General features: G+C 35.4%; 2 protein-coding genes across 2 annotated transcripts; one reads left to right on the forward strand and one right to left on the reverse strand.

Moving 5' to 3' along the window:
- Positions 1–378: 378 nt before the first annotated feature.
- On the forward strand, positions 379–8727 carry LOC128549505 (uncharacterized protein ZK673.1-like). Its single transcript, XM_053526238.1, has 5 exons — positions 379–643; positions 4128–4253; positions 4939–4986; positions 5977–6090; positions 7107–8727. Exons 1-5 carry the CDS (start codon positions 571–573, stop codon positions 7229–7231), a joined length of 486 nt encoding a protein of 161 aa, XP_053382213.1. The 5' UTR covers positions 379–570; the 3' UTR covers positions 7232–8727.
- Positions 8728–11813: 3086 nt separating this feature from the next.
- On the reverse strand, positions 11814–15140 carry LOC128549506 (uncharacterized). Its single transcript, XM_053526240.1, has 3 exons — positions 14989–15140; positions 12614–12781; positions 11814–11980 (listed from the first exon to the last, which is right to left on the reverse strand). Exons 1-3 carry the CDS (start codon positions 15035–15037, stop codon positions 11871–11873), a joined length of 327 nt encoding a protein of 108 aa, XP_053382215.1. The 5' UTR covers positions 15038–15140; the 3' UTR covers positions 11814–11870.
- Between the last annotated feature and the right edge of the window lie 5977 nt (positions 15141–21117).

Genomic DNA, 21117 nt, shown 5'->3' on the forward strand with positions numbered 1-21117 from the left:
ATTGTAGAAAATATTTGTTTCAAACGTGCAGAACAGCATTAACCGCTTTATCGCGTCTTCAGATTTTTTTGTTTTGTTTTTTTCACTTCCTCTTCTTAATAAATATATTAATTTGTTCGAATAAATCCGGTATAAACCGAGCCTGTATTAAAACTAGATCCCCTGTTACTCAATAAAGGATACACCCACACCAAGTGCCCCTCGAGAAACCACAAAATTGCACGTATACTTATCTTTGACACATCAAATGATAGCTAAACTTGACCGCAGTAGCTATCAACCATTAAATTCCAGCAGACGACCGCATTCCCGCCTACCAAGGAATTCGAATTATTCCGCGCCGGGTTAGTAAACACCGTCTTCAACGGCATTAAGCGACAGTGAACGTAAATACAGTGTTAACAAATTAGGGACAAAGTTCATCCAAGCAAATAGTATATAAATTCAACTGATACCCGTTTATCACATTCAGAGTTAAACTTTCGCACGGAAGTACTTTGCGTGTTTTTCTGAGGAAGAACTGCTGCGGTTTTATTTCCATTCGGACTTTAGTAAACACAACGAACAACGATGAGGACAATGTTGGCTGCAATCGCTGTTGTCTGCACATGTGCATTAGCTGAGGGTATTTCAGTGCCAGGAGGTAATTATACATGCATTTTAACTTGTATCACTTTAAAACGTTTTAGGATTAAAGTACATCATATTTTGAGTGATAAGAAAAATATCATCAAGTAATACCGTACAGAATGATATAAAACAATTTAAAAAAAAAAAAAATAATCAAAATACGATTACATTTACAAGTCATTAATTTGCGGATACGAAAGTATGTCTTAATATATTTGTTTTCTCTGATAAACAAGGACAGTAAGAAAATTTATTTTATGCTAACTAATGAAATACTGTATTCTATCAGTTAAATATTTTTATATCTCATCACTCACACTGTGAAAATATGAAATCTATATTTTCACACTGTGAGAGATATAACTCGTACATAGAGATCATACTTGTACATTGTGTATGAATTTTAAAGTATTTGCTTAAAACAAGATGAAAATTGTAGACGCACTTTGTTCATTATAGTATATTTCTCGATTCAAATTATTTTACTTAATGAGAATTTCATAACGTTATGCAGCAAAAAATAAAATAAAATGGAACTTTATGTTGTGTGCGTCTTTCAAACGTCACAACACGTCTGACGTCATGTCTGTTCACGCGCATCTGTTTCCGGCGCTGAGATTAAAGTTTGTTGCAAAACGACATCTCAACGTAATTAAGCATAAAATAAAAAGAAAATTTGTTTGTTTTTCGTGAATATGGAATATATATCACCTCGAAGTGAGAAAATGTTCACATTTTCACTCGCGCTACGCGCTCGTGAAAATATTTGAAATTTTCCCACTTCTCAGTGAAATATATTCCATATTCACTCAAAACAAACAAATATCTTCTATATATATCATACGTTTCATACAGATCAGCTCACGCGAAAAAATAACATTCTACTCGATCCTCGGAGGATGGCCAAAACGAGTACAGAGGCTCCGACTCGAGGTTTCTTCGTGTCAGCCAGTTTCTGTCAAGGAATGTCGCTGTCTGACTCCGAAGATTTATGCGAAGTCACTCGAAGGGAATCCTCGGAGTGACTCAAAATGAAATCCAATTAGCGGAATACACACCTGTATTGGTTTCTTTTGTTCACAAGTCACTTGACGGAGTTCCTTCGAGTGACTCGGAGACGAATAAATAATTACCTATACAAATTTAATTGGGTCTTCGAGTACCTTAGAGGACAGATTTCAGATTACATGGAGCAAGAAAAGTATATTTTACGTACTGATAGGCGAAAAAACAATGTAATTTATGAATAATTATAATAATATCTTTCTATTTTACATTAAAATAAACCAGATTGTTCTGTTTACTTGAAACATTTTATGACTTTTTAAGTGGATACGGCAGCAATTATTTTCCCTTTTTATATATCCTTTCAAATGAGTAAATGGATGGCCATTTTTCATAATGAAAATTAATCATTTCTCCTATAATTTTCAATAAAGTATCACTATTCTTTCACGGCCTTTAAGTTTTTCTAGTTTTATGTAGTTCTTAATTTAGTTCAATTGACATAAATATGTTTCTGAATTTGATTTGCACTGTCAGAAACTATTTCAATGTGATATTTAACAAATCACTATTCTTTAATGCCAGTTATTTGAAAGTTTGTTTAGTTTTATATAATTCTTAAATTTAGTCCATTTTACATAATTTATTTCTTATCTAAATAGCATAGTCAGAGAGTGTTTCAATATCATACTTAACAATTAACTTTCAGCCGGTGTTATTTTAAAGTTTATCTAGTTACAAATTATGCTTAATTTAGTGCATTTTGCATACCTTTATTTCTAAATTTAGTTCACAAAGTCAGAAATTATTTCAGTATCAAAATTTAACAAATCATTTTTCTTTAACCGTTTAACGGCGGTAATTTGAAAAGTTATTTAATTAATATGATTAATAATTTAATCCATTTTACATTAGTATGCTGTTTAATCGAATTCGTATGGTTAGAATCTATTTCAATATCAAAATTCACAACTTTTAAACAGTTAAAAGAACAAGCTAATTATATAAAAAAATCCATCAAGGTAAGGGAATACTGCCTTGGAGTTTCGTGGAATCATCTCGCGTCACTAGCTGTTTATTACAGACTCGGGAGTCGCGCGGTGTGGCCATAAAATAACGGAAATCATTAGAGTGTTACCTGTATAATTTCGACTCGGAATTCCGTCAAGTAATTTCTCGGAGTGACACGACGAAATTCCGCTAAAGTAATAAAACTATAACAATCGGTACTCCGAGTCAGAATAAGGCAGTACTCGGAGGAATTCCTCACTATGCAAGACTTAACGGAAAGTAGGTTTTCCGCGTGAGCTGATCTGTATGAAAATCATTTTGCCTCAACAAGCATGTTAATAATAATGCATGATAACAATTAACCATTCAACATTTATAGTTATAAGACAATCAATTTGCTTTCAAATGCAGTTTTACAACATTTTTTTCAAAGCATGTAGATCTAACTGGTTATACTCCGCTGGTTATACGCCGCGTTTAATTATTCTGCATGCGTATAAACTCATTGTTTTGTTTCGATGTGTTCTGCAAAATATTATTTTTAAATCAAGTATTAAAAGTTTAATAAAAAAATCATTGCCGTCATAAAATTTAAAGCTTGGCGTTCGAAATGCCTCATCATAAAGTTAACTTGAACGAGTGATGCAGTATATAGATATTTCATATTTATAAATTTTAATGTGAAAAAAGAAACTGTGCTGTTTTCAACCCGGTTGAATACGGCGGGTCAAAAAAAGAAACATGTACGTATTGCATTGGATTTACAGGTAGCTACCAGACTGTGTGTATTTACAGGTAGCTACCAGACTGTGTGCATTTACAGGTAGCTACCAGACTGTGTGCATTTACAGGTAGCTACCAGTCTGTGACAGGTATGCCGAAGAAATTTGTTAATAATAAATGTACAGTTAGATGCCGGCCCGGATAATATCGAGTGTAGCAGATATTCTCCAGAATGCTTTTTCATTTTCGTATTGTATTTACTATTTACAGGTTGTTGCCAGGATGATGTCGCATGTGAAATTGATTCTCCGGAAATTAGTTTATAGTATATTTACAGGAAGCTGCCGGGAAAATGTCCTTGTTAATGATATTCTCCGGAAATTATTCATTTAACAAGTAAATGTCGCTTGAAAAAAATATATTCTCCTGAACTTGTTTCATGTTATATTTACAGGTTGTCCTTGTAAAAGATATTCACCAGATTTGTTCATATTGTATTTACAGGAAACTGCCGAGATAACATCGTTTGTGATAGATATTCTCCAGACATGCATTCACAGGATGCTTCCAGGAAAGTGTCACTTATGAAAGATATTCTCCGGAAATTATTCTTATTGTATTTACAGGTATCTGTCGGGATAAAGTCCTTGTAAAAGATATTCTCCGGAAATTATTCCTATTGTATTTACAGGTAAATGCCGGGATAATATCGTTTGTTGAAAATATTTTCCAGAAAGGTTCTCATATTATATTTACAGGGAGCTGTCAGGATAATGTCGCTTGTGACAGATATTCCCCTGAAATTTGTTCAGATTCTCAATATTTTGCCTGGACACATGAAAATTGCCCCGCCTACTGCGGAATATGCTCACAACCAACACAAGGTAAATTTTCTCTTTACTAAAGAGTTTTACAAACGCAACTGAATTATACGATTACCATATCTAATTTTGCGATTTGGTTTATCGTTTGGCTTTTGATCATTATTTACAATTGGAACAGTTTGGAGAAATAGATAGAACATTAAAATTAAATAGTTTAATGATTGAATAAACATATGATAAATTCTTATTAAAATGAATCATTTTTATTTTCGAAAAATGGTAGCTATGCTATTTTTGTAGCGGAAACGTTGTGCGACTTAAGGAGTGCAAAATTATTCCGCGAAAGAATGAAGCTTATATTTTTTTATTACATAGGCATATACACTTAAGTTTACTGTACAAATGATGTGTTTGGTCTGCACTTTAATCGGAATGAAATATTCTTTCTAAATGGACTTTATAACGCGACGGCACATATGAAAATGACGCCATAGATGACGTAACACACCCGATATGAAGTTTACACGGCAATGTGAAGAAAATATTGGCGTTTGAGATTGCATTGTATCATAGAGGAATTATAAAAATGAGGATGCAAGAATACAGGCATACGGTGACGACATCAATGTGTACTTGTAATTCACTCTGGCTATTCCCGCATAAATCATTTTACAAACCTCTTCATCGTATTCGAATTAATTAAAACACACTTCAGTTTAATTTCTTTCTTGAATATTCATTACAGGGTCACATGTTGGTTTTGGAAAACTTATGGATTCAGATGGCGGTGACCGTAAGTAAAATTGTAACAATATTTGCAATAAAGGACATTAAAAAAAATAAGTTCATGCTGCAATGAAGGCAAATCAGGCATAATTTGGGCAGATAATATTAGGTAAGTGTTGCAATGAAGGCTCCTGACATAATTTCGGCCGATATTACTAGATCTATGTTCCAACAAAGGCATGTCAGACATAATTTCGGCAGATATTACTACATCTATGTTCCAACAAAGGCATGTCAGACATAATTTCGGCCGATATTACTACATCTATGTTCCAACAAAGGCATGTCAGACATAATTTCGGCCGGTATTACTAGATCTATGGTGCAACAAAGGCATGTCAGACATAATTTCGGCCGATATTACTACATCTATGTTCCAACAAAGGCATGTCAGACATAATTTCGGCAGATAATATTAGGTTAGTGTTGCAATGAAGGCTCCTGACATAATTTCGGCCGACATTACTAGATCTATGTTCCAACAAAGGCATGTCAGACATAATTTCGGCCATAATTTCGGCCGATATTACTGGATCTGTGTTCCAACAAAGGCATGTCTGACATAATTTCGGCCGATATCTCTAGATCTATGTTCCAACTAAGGCATGTCAGACATAATTTCGGCAAAAATAATTAGGTTAATGTCGCAATAATACACTTCAGACGTAATTTAAGCGGATACTATTATGTTCATGTTGCAATGAAGACATTTCTGACATAATTTTCGGCAGACAATATTAGGTTTATGCTGCAATGAAGGCTTTATGACATAGTTTCGGCAAACATCATTATGTCTCTGTTGCAGTGAATAAACTTCTGATATAATTCCGGCATAAATTCTGTTTAAGTTAATTCAAATGTTTATACGAATGAAAATTTGACGTCGTTGATGCAGTTCAAAAAACAATTACACACTAACCAATTTGTTTATGTCTTTTTTTCAAATCTCCTTTAAAAGTAAATAACAAACATGACAATCAATTTTCCCTGATTGCAGCAACCTGCAAGGATGCTATATCAAACTGCGCCGAGTATGGGACAGTGCTTTGTGACGATGTGAAGTTTTACAACTGGGCAAATGAGAACTGTCGTAAACATTGCAACAGATGCAGTAAGGATAAATATTATTTTTTCTCCCTTTACTAGCTCATGTGTAACAAAATTAAAGTTCTCTGTTACGCCTCTTATATCTATATTAGCTCTAAATAAATGTTACACTTTTTTCGTCTTTTGGCCAGCGAAATGAAACTTTTACAGTCTTACCAGGAAAGAAATGTTTTATGTATTCAATTATGAAAACGGTACCAGTTTTGCTACAGGCGAATGTATCAAATAGTGTAACATAATTGAGCCGTGCCATGAGAAAATCAAAAAAGGGGGTTTGCGACCAGCATGGATCCAGACCAGCCTGCGCATCCGCGCAGTCTGGTCAGGATCCATGTTGTTCGCTAACAGGTTCTCTAATTGCAATAGGCTTTGAAAGCGAACAGCATGGTCTGGATCCATTCTGGTCGCAAACCCACTATGTTGATTTTATCATGGCACGGCTCATATGTTTCATTTCGTTTTACATTGACATTGATTGTAGCATACACGGGACGCATCTAATGGAACAACAATCACAGAAAGTGCCAGTAACATTTATTTGAATACTTTAAACATTGATCTTGTAACAGTATGGCAATGGAACTGAACCTGCGTATCCGTGCCATTGATTGTAACATGTGCGGAACGCATGTCACTGATGCCGTTCGCAAAAGTGTAACATTCATTAGCTGCCGTGTAACAGCATTCCATTTTTCCTGAAAATCCATAAAGTGTAAGGCACACGTAATTATAGCTGTTAAAAGGAATACATCGCTAAAATATATCAGTGTAAAGAGATGTTAGAAACAGTAAACGAACTGCATATTCAAAGGGATACAAACCAAACTGTTGGCTGACTGGCAAATAATTAAAAGAATTATCTAAAAATGGCAAGCCATGTCGCCTAGCATCAAACGTTATATTCATCAATAAGCAGATACACCTAATTGTTACAATTTATGTGCTTGTTGAACAGGTCTTATAACATTTATATTATATCAAAAATGCAAATCCTAATAAAATAGAAATTTATATTTTTAGGTGTAGAATGTAAAGATAAACTTCCAAACTGCGCGGATTACGGAACCTCTATTTGCACGGACCTGTCGTATTACAACTGGGTCGAGATGAACTGTAGAAAATTCTGTGCAAGATGCACGCCGTGAGAATAGCACAACTATAAATAGACATTTTCTTAAAAATGATATCACAGTTTGTGAATTCTTTTGAATGAATCTCCAGATTACAGGCGACACCGTCACATTTGATTGTCGATGGACAGAAATACTGTACATAGCAAGTGTTTACATGATTCTCCCCCCCCCCCCCACCCCCACCACAAATATTTTACATAATTCTGCACCCAAAATGTTTATATGACTTTGTGTCCATATGTTACATGTATACTTAACAACTTCTCCTACTTTGCATTCTGTATTTTGTTATTGTCCCTGTAAAATATTGATACATTTCGTCGAAAAATTTTCATGACAATTTCATGTTGCTGGCACCCATGTGGCAGTGTTATCCAATGCATGAAACAATTTGGAGGCAAACCTCACACCAACCAAACGCTAGAAGAGGCCTTTATCAAAACATGGGATACAATCTACTTTTCGAATTCAGGCACTGGACCCGTCATGATATTCGGCATTTCCGTTCTTTCACGTATTCTCAGTAGGTCACAATACTATAAATAGTTTTCCCTATATATTCTATATAAAACTGACAATTTTTAAAAAGTTACCAAACATAGCTAGACCCATTTCAGAGAACAAATCCTTACCTCATTTTAAAGAGTTATGATAAAACTAATATAAAATGAAGAGAAAAGTAGGGGTCATGTATCTTCTAAGAGAGATTTCTCTGGTCTCATTTACTTACTGTAAAATCACACCAAAAGCACATTGCTGTGGCCTGGAAGTACTAATCATACTAAAATTGAGTTTCACTTCACCAAATACATCCTCCTCTCCCATTTTCCCTACCAAAATCTCAAAAATACATCCACAATGACATTTAAACAGAAACTAGGTTAAATTTAGACATCTGTTGCCATGCCAAGTGAAAAAAATAGTGTTCAAAAGCCTGGCAGCCATTACGCGAATAGACCTGATGGTTCCCTCTGGTTCCTTTATATTAGGTAGGCTAATATGCGATTACGGCATTCTCCGGTTGTTATGGAAAATAATTTCCTTTTTGGCCGAAGGGTTCCGAAATGATATATATGGAAGATACGTAATAGCATGGACATTGTCGATTGTCATAACGGGTCTACTACCTGTCCACGCGTTGAACGTGTTTTATGGTTATTTGGGCCATCTATCCATAGGGCAGTACACACTGATATTTTAGGGTTAAGTGTAAATATTAGTTATAGCTTTACTGTAATTTGACAACAAATGGTCAGTGCACGTTTTGATCAATTTTCACTAAAATAAATATATTAGTATTTGAAAAAGATAATAACAAAAATCCAGTGTGTGGTTAGAGATGTTGTTAAGGATATATATTTGTGTATCCATGAGCTATTATATTATTTTATGTTCCATTTTATATTTATATTCGGCTTTGCTTTCTTAAGATGAAGTTTACATTTACAAAATGTTAATTTGAGCGAAATATATATGCAAAAGAAAAGATAAAATTGTATGCTTTTCAATGATTGTTTGTCCTCGACGGAAGGCCCATTTAAAACAACTTTGAAGATAGGGTCATTTTTGTTGTGATTTTACATAAAATGATAAACAATGTCCACATCTGCGGTGATAACAAAGCAGTTTGTATACCCGCAACTAGGACGTTTTACATATTATCGTTAATTTCTTTAATTAGAAAAAATAATGGACACAATGTTCTTATACGACAAAACTTATCAAGTTGCTGCAAATATAAATTTATCTAAAAACTTATAAATACAAGTAATAGATATAATACAGAACATACCATGCAAACAAATTAGTTCCGATCTGCTACACGGACGGATAAGTACATACTGTGAACTTTTTCTGTTAATTTCTGAATTAAACTGAAGTAAGCTGAAACAATTTACTAAACAAAAAATAGAAATAAAATAGAACAAACAAAAAACGATTAATTGTAATTTTGAATGTCTGTAAGTGCGACGTTTTCTTTGCGTTTCACCACGAACCGCAGCTTTTCCTCGTATTCGCGGTGGAAGCCAGCTAACCAACTAAATCTTTAACCCGAATGAGAGGATATTTTATTATTATTCACGTAAAACATTGTAATTTAGATCTACCACCACAAGGCTTAAGTAGATATGCAGTGAACATTAGTTAAAAGTGGTAAACTATATAAATTCGGATCCAAGAGAATACCCGGACATGCAGCCCTGTCATGTTAACCTCACCATCAACCTGATTCAAAATATTCTAAAATGCCTGGTATCGCAACTTTCGATTTAGAATGAAAACAAGAACAGTCCTCTATACTTATTATAGTATTATGAAATTTACATAGAAGCATGTACTGCTACTCCGGCGTGCCGATAAAAATATGTTTGGACAAAAACCATTAGGTCAAATTATAGAAAACCCTTATTCATACTTCCATAAGGCCACAGTCGTTTTTGCCGATACACATGAAATGATTCTTGCCTAGAATTCGCACGTACGACGCCCCCCCCCCCCCCCCCCCCCCCCCCCCCCCCCCCCCCCCCCCCCCTCGCCCGAATAACTTTTAGGCATTACATTTCTATTAACAGTAAATAACAAAGACTGTGACTAACAACAAATCTGGTGCGCCTGTGATAAAGTTATTACAAACCCCGGTATAAACCGGGTTGAAGCGATTTGAATGACTGGTATTTGAAATGTATATATTTTGTAACCATAGTGATCCTAACCCTATTCTTTAGACACTATATTATACATATTATAAACTATATGCATGCAGACATGCAAACATTTGCGTATTTTTGCCGTGCGCTCAGATCTGTAATGACAAAGAGATAGATACACCAGCACGTTCGTACGTATTTTTAATAACATTCATCAAATTTATAAAAGAAATAGTAGATACTGTTAACCCTTATCATGCTAAAACACAACTGATTCTGCCTTTGCGACCAGTGTAGATCATGATCAGTCTGCATAGCTGCGCAGTCTGATCATGATCTACATTGTTCGCCATTTAGTCAGTATTTTATCACTTGGCATGGCAACAGAGGTCTAAATTTATCAGTTAATGGTACTGTCCAAATTAAAAGATGGACAAGTTCATTATAGAAAAGTTTAGCAGGGTAAGGGTTAACAACTGGACATAAAAAAGTGTGACTGTATGCTTTTTAGGGTCTTTTTAGGGTCTAATACCAGCTAACAAGAACATTTCAAATACGATGGCCATATTCCTGAGATTCCTTACCATACATGTATCACCTTGTTCCCCGCAAGTAACTGACAATTTCCACAGATGATCTGAGGTAATGGACAGATAACTTCATACACAGTGGCGGTAGTCAGTTACAACATACGGTATGACTGGAAGTATGTAAAGTCCAAAGCATGCTAAATATCTTTGAAAACGGGTCTAGGTTTAACGAAAGCTCCGAGGTGACAAGTGTGCGTTTTCAACCCGTAGCCACGATATACTATCCCCACCCCATGATATCCTATATCTTAGCCACCTGTTAATGCTATCCCGTTCCAACGAGTTAGTACCTAATGGCCAGGAGATAAAAAAAACCATCAAAAATGTCAGCTCGGAGCTACCTTAAGTAGAGAAATAGAATGCACTTTCAATGGTTGTCAAAATGGACCATGTACGAATAAGTCTCCACCTTCAGAATTTCTTAGATAGGGGACTCCTACAGTGTGAGGTCTCTAAAAGATTGTTATTGCACTGGCTTTACAGAGTAACGAAAATTGTGTTTCATGTACTTCAGTGAACTTAAATAAATCACAAACTCGATGGTTTCTTAATTGCTTTGTAATAAGTCCACTCTACAAGGCTGTGTTGCATTTCTTTAAGTGAAGTAACATTCTTTTTTGTGCTATACTGAGTGTTAAAATTTCGTATTCATAGTTTCCTTACTAGGCCCCCATTTCGAATAAAACTTCGAACTAATATCTAGAACATTCGTGTTAATAAATAACACACCTCTGAAGAATGCCCTTCCCTGGAAATGTTTCTATATAAATGTTTTTAAGATTTGTAAAATGTCATCAATTTTCTATATATGGGGCTATATATGTGTTTCCTTTATCTGGTAAAATGCCTAGGTTGCTTAAAATACTGTAACGTTATGCTATGATTTTCACATGTATTCCAAAGCAATTACTAGGTAAGGGGTTTGACGCTGGGAATTTCAGGTTAGCAAAATTATATGACCACGGTTTTTCGGGGGTGAAAGTGGGGGCTAGGGGTATTTTCAAAATTATTTTAAATTGTATAACGGCGGGCAGTTAACCTTGCCAGTGTTACTGTTCTTGGCATGTAACTGCCAACTTCTCAACACGAATCAGAAGTGGATGACAAATGGTTTCTGACAAATATTCCGTTATCAATCGTCACGGAGACCATTTGCCTTGCCTGGGAATCGAATTCATAACCCTGCGATCCGCAAATATGCGCTCTACATGTATGGCGACAGTAAGAAATAATCAACATGTATGTTTTCTGTCAATAAATCGTCAACAGTCAAATGCAAGTAGAAATGTTACCCGAATCTTCACAATCAGGCAACAGAAAAATTTAAAAGACAAAACAGAGACAAAATATCAAGAGTCAAATTTCTACATCTGTTCTTTATTCTTTTTATACATATCACACTGTATGTAACTATCAACCAATAGGGAACCTTGAACATATGCAGTTGTTATCAAAGCAATGTCTGGTATCGTTGTCACAGTTCAGGCCTGCTATATCATAACAGTCCGACGCGTAAGTACACGCTGTAACAAAAGAAAAACAAAGTTAAATTGAATGAGAAAATATATGAAATAAAATTAACAGGAAAAAATGTTACGAAATCTCTACGAACTGCGGTAGCAAAGTTATTGATAGAATATTTTACAGATTGCATAGGCACTAGAAATGAGATATAATTAAAAGTGTTAAAGGTCTGGCTCGGTGTATCTTTGGGTCATAATAGCACACCTAGCAGCATAATTACACGAGGGCTATATCCCAAGTGCCATTATGGAACTGGTGAGCAGTTACGGCCGGGAGTTAATCCAGCCTTAGATTGACCCATTTATTATATACTTACGATTAATGTTCATATATGCATTTTTTGTATGTATTTTCAGCATACTGATACTTTTGAATATCATTGCTGTTTTTCATTTTCATGCCTTCCATTTCTGAAAAATCTACCAGTACCGTCTCCCCGGAAATTGAGGTTGCTATATCATGTCGATGTTAGAAAGCGTGAATATTCCGGTTACCTGAGACCATTATAAATGTGACATATGGCACACTGTGCCAAAAGCGGTCAAGCAATCATGACCTTAATTACCATTTTCAAGGGTTTTTTGCGACTTATTGTAGTAAGATACATTGTATAATTATAGAGAATTACATACATCCACTTGGTGTGCTGACACTGCACGTGCACAACCCACCGCCGGCAACTATTTCAGCACCATCAGGATGTTGGCAGATAGGGTAACTGTTATCACCGTTACAGTTTGTCGTACTGTTACATTCACCATTCACTGTACAGGAAACACACGACACTGGATCGACCCAAGCTGAAAACGAAGACAATGTTGCAGAATAAAAAACACAAAAGGCGAAAAATAGGTTTTGGTGTCGTGATGTTGAACTTGTTATTTACGGAATTACAAATACTTGACAATGGAAACTCCCAAAATCTGGTAAAAACATTATATTTATTCTCGCGTAAAATGTAGTATTTCTGATTTCGCTATTCGCGAATCACTCAATACTGGCCCAATCCATATCTGGAAAAAACACAAACGGTTTTAACCTTTAGCCTGCTGGCAGCAAGTCATCAGCCTGCATGTCTGTGCAGGCTGATCATTGTCTGCACTGTTCGCTATTGTCAGTAAATTTTCAGTGAACACCCCTTTGAGTAATAAGTGGCACTGCTCAAATTGAACGATGGACCAGTTCATTTTAGAAATTACTTCAGCACTGCTGAATTCCACATTCACATTATTTAAATAAGTTAGCACCGAAACAACTTCAGCTGAGAAAATCAACAATAACCTAACTTGTAAATAAACAGTAATTTGACAGTAATTTTTCAGTTGTTTATTTCTGCTAGTCATGGTAGAAGTACTCCTCATAAAATAAACAAACGTGTTTGTAATCATGGACGGTTCCAAACTGAAGGGGGTCCATGCTAAAAATAATGACAAAATACAATACATATCGCATATCCGTAGCCCTGACCAACCTATAAACCGGGCCAGTCTATTTTATAAGTACAACAACACTGCTGACCCATTTAAACGAGGAGCAGTGTTTAACGCTTCGCTAATACCGACTATCCCATGATCCGTACAAAAATATATGGTGGGTATGTTTGGCGTAGGAGCGATCTCAATGTTGGGGGTGGGGAGGGGGGATGCAATGTGGGACCGGCCAGCTAAACCTATCCATATTTTTCCTGAAATTTTTGACAACCAAATGAAAAAAAAAAACCTTAATAACAATACATATCACACCAAATTCTTATCAGTACTAAATGCTGAAATGTTGTCTCAAACTGGCTTTTTTCCTTTATCTACTGTTATTTCTGATAAAATATAATGAATCAAGGCAACCTAAATACATTACTACAAGTTGATGTTTTCGAATGTGTCGGTGGGAAGGTAACCTAACCATTGTTCCTCTATTCTGCACCAGTGCTAAACCGTTCTCTACAAGTAACTGTCAACTTCTCCTCATGGATCAGAAATGGAAGACGGTAAAAGCGACTTTTTCTCTTTTTAACCAGATTTTGATCTACGACATTTAACAATCACTATGCTTCCCTTTTGTAATTCCTAAGTATACACAGTTGAACCTGCCACAGTGGACACCTGTATAAAGCGGCCATAAAACTAACTCCCCAAACTAACATTTTGTATTACTTTTCACCTGTCTAAGCAGCAGCTACCTGCCTTAAGCAGTCAGACTGTGTTGCTCCTTTGACTGGCTGCTTAATACAGGTTTGACTGTATGCAGTAAGTTTTTATTAGGCCTATAGCCAAACTCGTTTATTGATATACTGAACGAAAAAGAATGAGAAATATCGTTCTTAAATATCATTATTATACAGAAATAAATTCAAAGCGATTTTCAAAAGTAACATGATCAGAAGGAAGCAAAGTTGTTCTCAACTGATATCAGTTCGCCCTGAAATCAGGAGTTAACGAGTTCTTAAGACCTCTTTTGAAAAAAAGGTCTTTCTCGGATAACATTATCCGCTTTAAGGCTATGCCAAACCTCTGGCAAATTATGATGTAAAATACTAGCATTTCAAAAGACATGTATGAAAATATCCCTAAAACCGATACTAGTATCTTTTAATTGATGGGTGAGGGTTTTTTTTTATTCCATTCTCGTCAGAGTATTTTACGGCCGCGAAACGGTTTTGTGAAAGTTCAGTACATCTGTAAAACAGATCAGTTAGACGAAAAGAATGCGACCAAACAAACTATATGTAATAGGCAGACTCGATTTAATGGCGTCGGTTCATAAGAGGTAATGAAAAAAATTAATATATACGCGAGGATTAATCTGACCTCGCGAAAAAAAAGCGAACATTAAACCTTCGCGAATATTTCTGCTTTTGTAGCAAAACATGCTATTATTAAACTATTACTTTTATGTCTACTGACATGGCACAACACCATTCGTTAACGGATAATGTGTTTCCTATCTACTGACTAAAAAAAAGACAACTTCTCCTCATCACTACTTTATTGTAAAAGTAAAATGTCCTTACCGAAATAAATAGTTAAAACAAAGGCAAAAGTCAACACTAGTTGTTTCATTGTGCACTTTCTGGCTTCCAACGTGGCTATAAGATCTTAAATGAACTGAACAATTTACGTTCTAAATTGATTACGCTATCTTATCAATTTAAAACCGAAAATATTTGAACTATATTAATCATAAATGCGTCATTTACGACAATGTACAAATGTAAAGTCGGTTTGCAAGGTTTTACTATACAAATGAATATTTTTCATAGCCTACAAAATATGACTCTCTTAGTTGTTATTCACTGGTATGCCAAAATTGTTGTCTTTCAACTTTTAAAACCAATAAAGTAGCCATTTTATGATACGGAAGTATACAGTATAAAGTTTTAGGTCATTGTGACTTTTCGTTCATTGTGACCGTTCGATCACTAACCAATTGGTCATTTCAACCAAAAACAACCCCTTTTGACTGCTTTGGTTATTTGTTCGGGTCATTGTCCCCAGAAAACAATATAAGAGCCAGTTTCTGACCATCAGCAATCACTGGAGCTCACGCTATCTGACGTAAAAACCACGTTTGGCTTGCTTTGATTAATTTTCTTTAAAATGAATACCACGCTAAATAGTGCGGTGGCCTAATAGATAAGGCACCTGCCCCGCAATTGGGAGGTCGAAGATTCGAGCCCTGTCAGAGGCGGGACTTGTTACTAAAGAGAGACCGGTTGGTGAGTCGCCAGCTAATTAAATGATGGTTACCAATCTGCCTGGTGCCTGGTAAGTGTTCAATGTATGTAAGTGTCTCATAAGCCAACTTGGCCGGCTCTTTCGTAGGAATGACACTATAATAAACAGGCAGTTAACTTTACTTCTTTAATAGACGTAAGACGGCTCATCTGTAGTTTGAATTTATTGTAATGAAAAACTATAAGGTTTTGCTAAAGCCCCTTTTTATTTCAAATTTCATAGCTATTAGATTGAATTGGAAAACCTCAACCAGTCAGACTTCGCTTCTAGTTCGTATTCTTTTCTTCATGTTACTGTAGCTTCCACAGTCAGATACAAGCTCCATGGTCAGTGTGAATCATAAACCTTTGACCTAAAACCACCCGAGACAAACATTCATCAGGGAAAAATTACATAAATCATATGAAACAAGGCAAAGTTCATCAAACGGCGGTCCCTAAAGTCCTTATATACTTCAAAACGTGTATTTTAGTGCAAGTCTTATCTCTACGAAGCCAAACAATATGATTCATTTATATCATGAAAAATTACCGATTAATGACATAACTGCGCTTTTCAAAATTTCACTTTTGAAGATATCTTGTATCTCTGATTTAATGTACTGCGTTTTACTAATAACTTCATTATAACTAACCAAAACAGAAATATCTTTTACTGTATATATGTTATCTGTATTTGTACTTTAACAACATTACACTGAATTATGCAGCAGATTTACACAACATAATGCGCCGGCGAACTACTTTTAATTAAGTAATCCTTCCTAAAATGATGGATAGAATTACCGTATAGAGAATTGCCTATTATGAAATACGAATGTTTCTATTTTCAGTTTGGTTTCTTAACCCCATAATGCCTATTTGAATTTTTGATATGCAGTTTTTCCAGTTAGTTTGGTGACTGCATCCATCATTTCAAATTGAATACTGCATGCTTTCCTCTCATTGCTTTTTGGCTCGTCCACTCAGATTTCTTTGATTTTTGTCAGGAGGTCTATGACCATTCTCCGGATTAATACCATGACTATCACGGGGCACCTTGACAGTGTCTGCTGTTATTTTGTTCTCTTGCTAAGATCTTTTCTTTGAACTTGTTTCATAGTAGGCCTTACTGATTTTTCTCCAATAAAAGACGAGACCTCTTAGACTAGATCAGTTGCTTTCAATAATCTTCCTATGTACAGTCGTCTCCTCCATGCTACATTGTATTTGGTATAGTTGTTGCTGTTGCTGCTTGCTGCTGCTACTGGTTATTTGATTTCTATACTTACATTCTGTTGCAAGTGCAAACATGCTGCTTTTATCAGATAATTTTCTTTGTCTGTATTTACTTCTCCCTCGTCTTCCTTTACAGATATGACGCTCACTACAGAGTCGATTCTTTCTGCCGAACCTACAACTGCATCCTGTTTCGGACTCGTTTCTGTAGCGTAGGGGTTTAGTAACCTTACTTGGTTTGTGGTTGCACTATTTATACCATCAATTATGGATGTCATAGCCATAGGACATTTCTGCTTAAAAGCATCTGTCGACTCTAGCGGGTAATTAGCCTCTTCGTCTAAATCATGATCTTTAGTTCTTTTCATGCAAAACTCTGTAAGTGCTTCTCTGTCTTTACCGGCACCGCGACATCGTCTACCACTACTACTTTTCTGGTGTTCCTGTTCTTTCCTTCCAGTACCATCATTTTCTTGCTTAGGAGGAGGGGGTGTTGGCTAATGCGGTCTAACTACCTGCTAATATTTCGCAACCCAGCAGTGCATCATCTGTCTACTATCTTTACTGGTCCTATGGTCAGATTGAATATAACATTACCCTACTCTTCTTATCTTGGTACTTTCTGCCCCATGCAACCCCTTAGAACCCCTTAAGAGGTTGGTCCCTCACTGTCCTGAGTTTTCTGGTACGTCTTATGTGATAAAATTGTTCCGGAAGCTACAGTATCTTCCGTGAATGTAACAGACATATTCCCTACTGACTCTTGTACATATACCCCTTCATTCAGATCTCAAGTCCCTGTCTCAAGTTCATCAACTCGTGTTACCATTATTTTGCCCTCGTCTGAAAATGTATTATCATTGAGTTGGACATCTCTTTGGGCCTAAGAGCCGGTATCATGGTGATTAAATGTTGGTTGGACGTGTTACTTTCAACTTTTGCCATTCATGTCTGCTTCAAGTCCTTGGTCCCCTTCTTCGGACACTCTCTAGTATAGTGTACGCTTTCTTCAGGGAAATTCATCATTAAACAGACGATTTTTACAAGTAATCAAAACTCAAAGAATTACACAAGGTGAAAAATGCTGAAAAACCTACTGATGGAAAGAGAACAATCTCTACTAACTACTAGTGTTTATCTGGGCAACAGTATGGGACATATATCTAGAATTAAAAAAGAACCGTACAAATAAAAAATAACTGGAGGATTGCTAGATGCATGACTGTGTTATCCTGTATTGCATAACATAGATAGAATACTTTTCCATTGCATTGATATAATATGGGTAGGAAAATGTTCACTCAGGTTACATTCTACCAATTCAATTCGTTATTTATTTCATATTAATAACAAAACATTCAGAACTCATTTTCAGCACTTTAGAGCATTTCAATGATATGAAAACCATATATGGTCATTTAGTATAACATGTCTTCTTATCAAAAATAGAAAAATATTGACATGTTATGTTGAATATAAGAAAAATAATCTGTTCTGAGAAACATCACCCTCTAAAAATGCCCCCATGAAAACAGCCGTTTAGCAGTTACGCGTAGGTAGACATTTTTCGCAAAGAATAAAACTTATTCCAAGAAATTTACAATGAAAATGGTCTAGATCTATTCTCAATACTATAAGCAATAAACATAAGCCAAAAATTTAACTGTCACCTCCTCGTGTCACTCATTATACCAGATTTCATCCATAGCATGGAACTACATTTTGGACTACTTCACATGTAACACTGAGTAGTCACTTCCGGTTTGGTGTAATCCGTCCTTAAAGAAACATTTTTCATACTCAAAATGTGTTATTTTCACTTAAGTTGTACCAGTAACCTAAATGCATGAAAAAAATACCAGTTTCAGTTTGATACAATCAATTTTCAAGGTTTTATGGCTTTTTCAGTAACGTATGCTGACGCGCCAAATTTCCTGGAAAAAAGCTATCGCGACATCATTTTTGACCACTTTTCCTTGCTTGAGCTTATTTTTGCCATATTTTATCAAGTTTTACCATAAAGTGCACTCAAATCACACACTGTTACTGTAAAATATACCCAAACTCACACCCCTGACACCTAAAACATACCAATATTTAGTCAATAAATATGCATTTTTTGAAAAAAATACACCCAAAACAGTGATTTTGAAATATTTTTAGTTTTTCTTCTTTTTCTCTGCTAAATTGCACTGAAATCGTCATCTTCTATCATAATCTGGCCAAACTAGCCTGTTTACAGCCACATCTAAACAAGTTTAATTTTTTACCCCTTCACAACTTATAGGTTACATTCTACCAATTCAATTCCTTATTTATTTCATATTAATAACAAAACATTCAGAACTCATTTTCAGCACTTTAGAGCATTTCAATGATATGAAAACCATATATGGTCATTTAGTATAACATGTCTTCTTATCAAAAATAGAAAAATATTGACATGTTATGTTGAATATAAGAAAAATAATCTGTTCTGAGAAACATCACCCTCTAAAAATGCCCCCATGAAAACAGCCGTTTAGCAGTTACGCGTAGGTAGACATTTTTCGCAAAGAATAAAACTTATTCCAAGAAATTTACAATGAAAATGGTCTAGATCTATTCTCAATACTATAAGCAATAAACATAAGCCAAAAATTTAACTGTCACCTCCTCGTGTCACTCATTATACCAGATTTTATCCATAGCATGGAACTACATTTTGGACTACTTCACATGTAACACTGAGTAGTCACTTCCGGTTTGGTGTAATCCGTCCACTCAGCAATCTCACTCTATAAACAGGCTGTTTCCCTAAAGAGGGTTTACGGTAAGTTTTTCTACATGAAGGGATTTTGAGAGAAAAAGATTCATGGTCAGCTCAATCATTTTGCTATAAGACTATAAGCGAAATGCTATAAGACTATAAGCGAAATCATAAGAACATATTACAAACACAGTAAAATTCAGAAAGAACAATGGAATAAGACAATGTATTGCCGATTTCAGGTGTTATCGTAACCTTATGCACGTAGGCCGGATTAGCAAAATCATGAAAATTGCCCACCTATGTCGTCAAAGAAATAAATGATCCGTCTTGCTTAAAAAAGTTAGTTTCTACAATCATTAATGAAATTAATTAAATTTTTCGTCCACAGTTCTCCCTCTACTTATCTCCTTAACGAACGCGTGCCGAAGTTATGATCCGAATGTTGTGCATGTACTAAAATTTCAATGTTTTTCTTTGTTTATCTGAAAGCATGGTTGTCTGAAAATATTTGTATCCAGATCGTGCCGTAATTCCCAAAACGGGAATATATAGCGCACCTTTTATTTGGCTCTGGTGTGTAGAATGTAAAGCAAATGTCTCTTGTATAAAAGGTTAATACTGGAACATAGGATAATTCGGTGCTGTCGGAAAGCAATGCATTTACGCGTATGAATGTACATGCACATGAGAATATTTACATCTCTAGATCTGTATTTTTTGTATGGAATGGAAAAAAAACTTTTATTTTCATATGAATGTAAACACTGGTATAATAATATCAAGGATGACCCTTTTTGCGAGAGTGCACGCTCAGTCTGACGTCATTTACATAACCAAGCCTGAGCAGAATGGCGCCATTAGAAAAATTCTTTCAAAATTGAACACAAAAATTAAAAACGAACATTGAAGCGTAACAGAACTAAATTTTCTTACGGTTAGGATCAAAATTGAATCGACATGACTCTATGACTTTTCACTGGATTTAGCAGTATTTTAAATGATAACCAGGAAATTTAACGGAAGAAGAATTACAATGGAACATGGGCGTATATTTTCGGCTGTTTAGATGTTGAAAAGATCGATATCCTGACATTAATTTTGATATTTTGATACACATTTATTCTTGTAACAAGCCGATGTAAAACAACTTAAGAAGTGTTTGTAAAACACGTATGTCCCCCATAATGGCATCTCCTGGTCACTGTGACCTTGACCTTCCATGTATTGACCCAAAAAACAATAGGGGTCATCTACTGACCAGAGGCAATCATCCTATGGAGTTTAATGCATGTAGGTCAAAGCGTGCTTCAATTATCAACCGGAAACCATTTTCAGTCTCAAGATCACTGTGACCTTGACCTTTGACCTAAAAGTAAAAGGGGTCATCTAATGACATCAGGCAATCATCCTATTAAGTTTGGCACCTGTAGGTCATA

Source organism: Mercenaria mercenaria, chromosome 16 (genome assembly GCF_021730395.1).
Source record: "Mercenaria mercenaria strain notata chromosome 16, MADL_Memer_1, whole genome shotgun sequence".
NCBI lineage: Eukaryota > Metazoa > Mollusca > Bivalvia > Venerida > Veneridae > Mercenaria > Mercenaria mercenaria.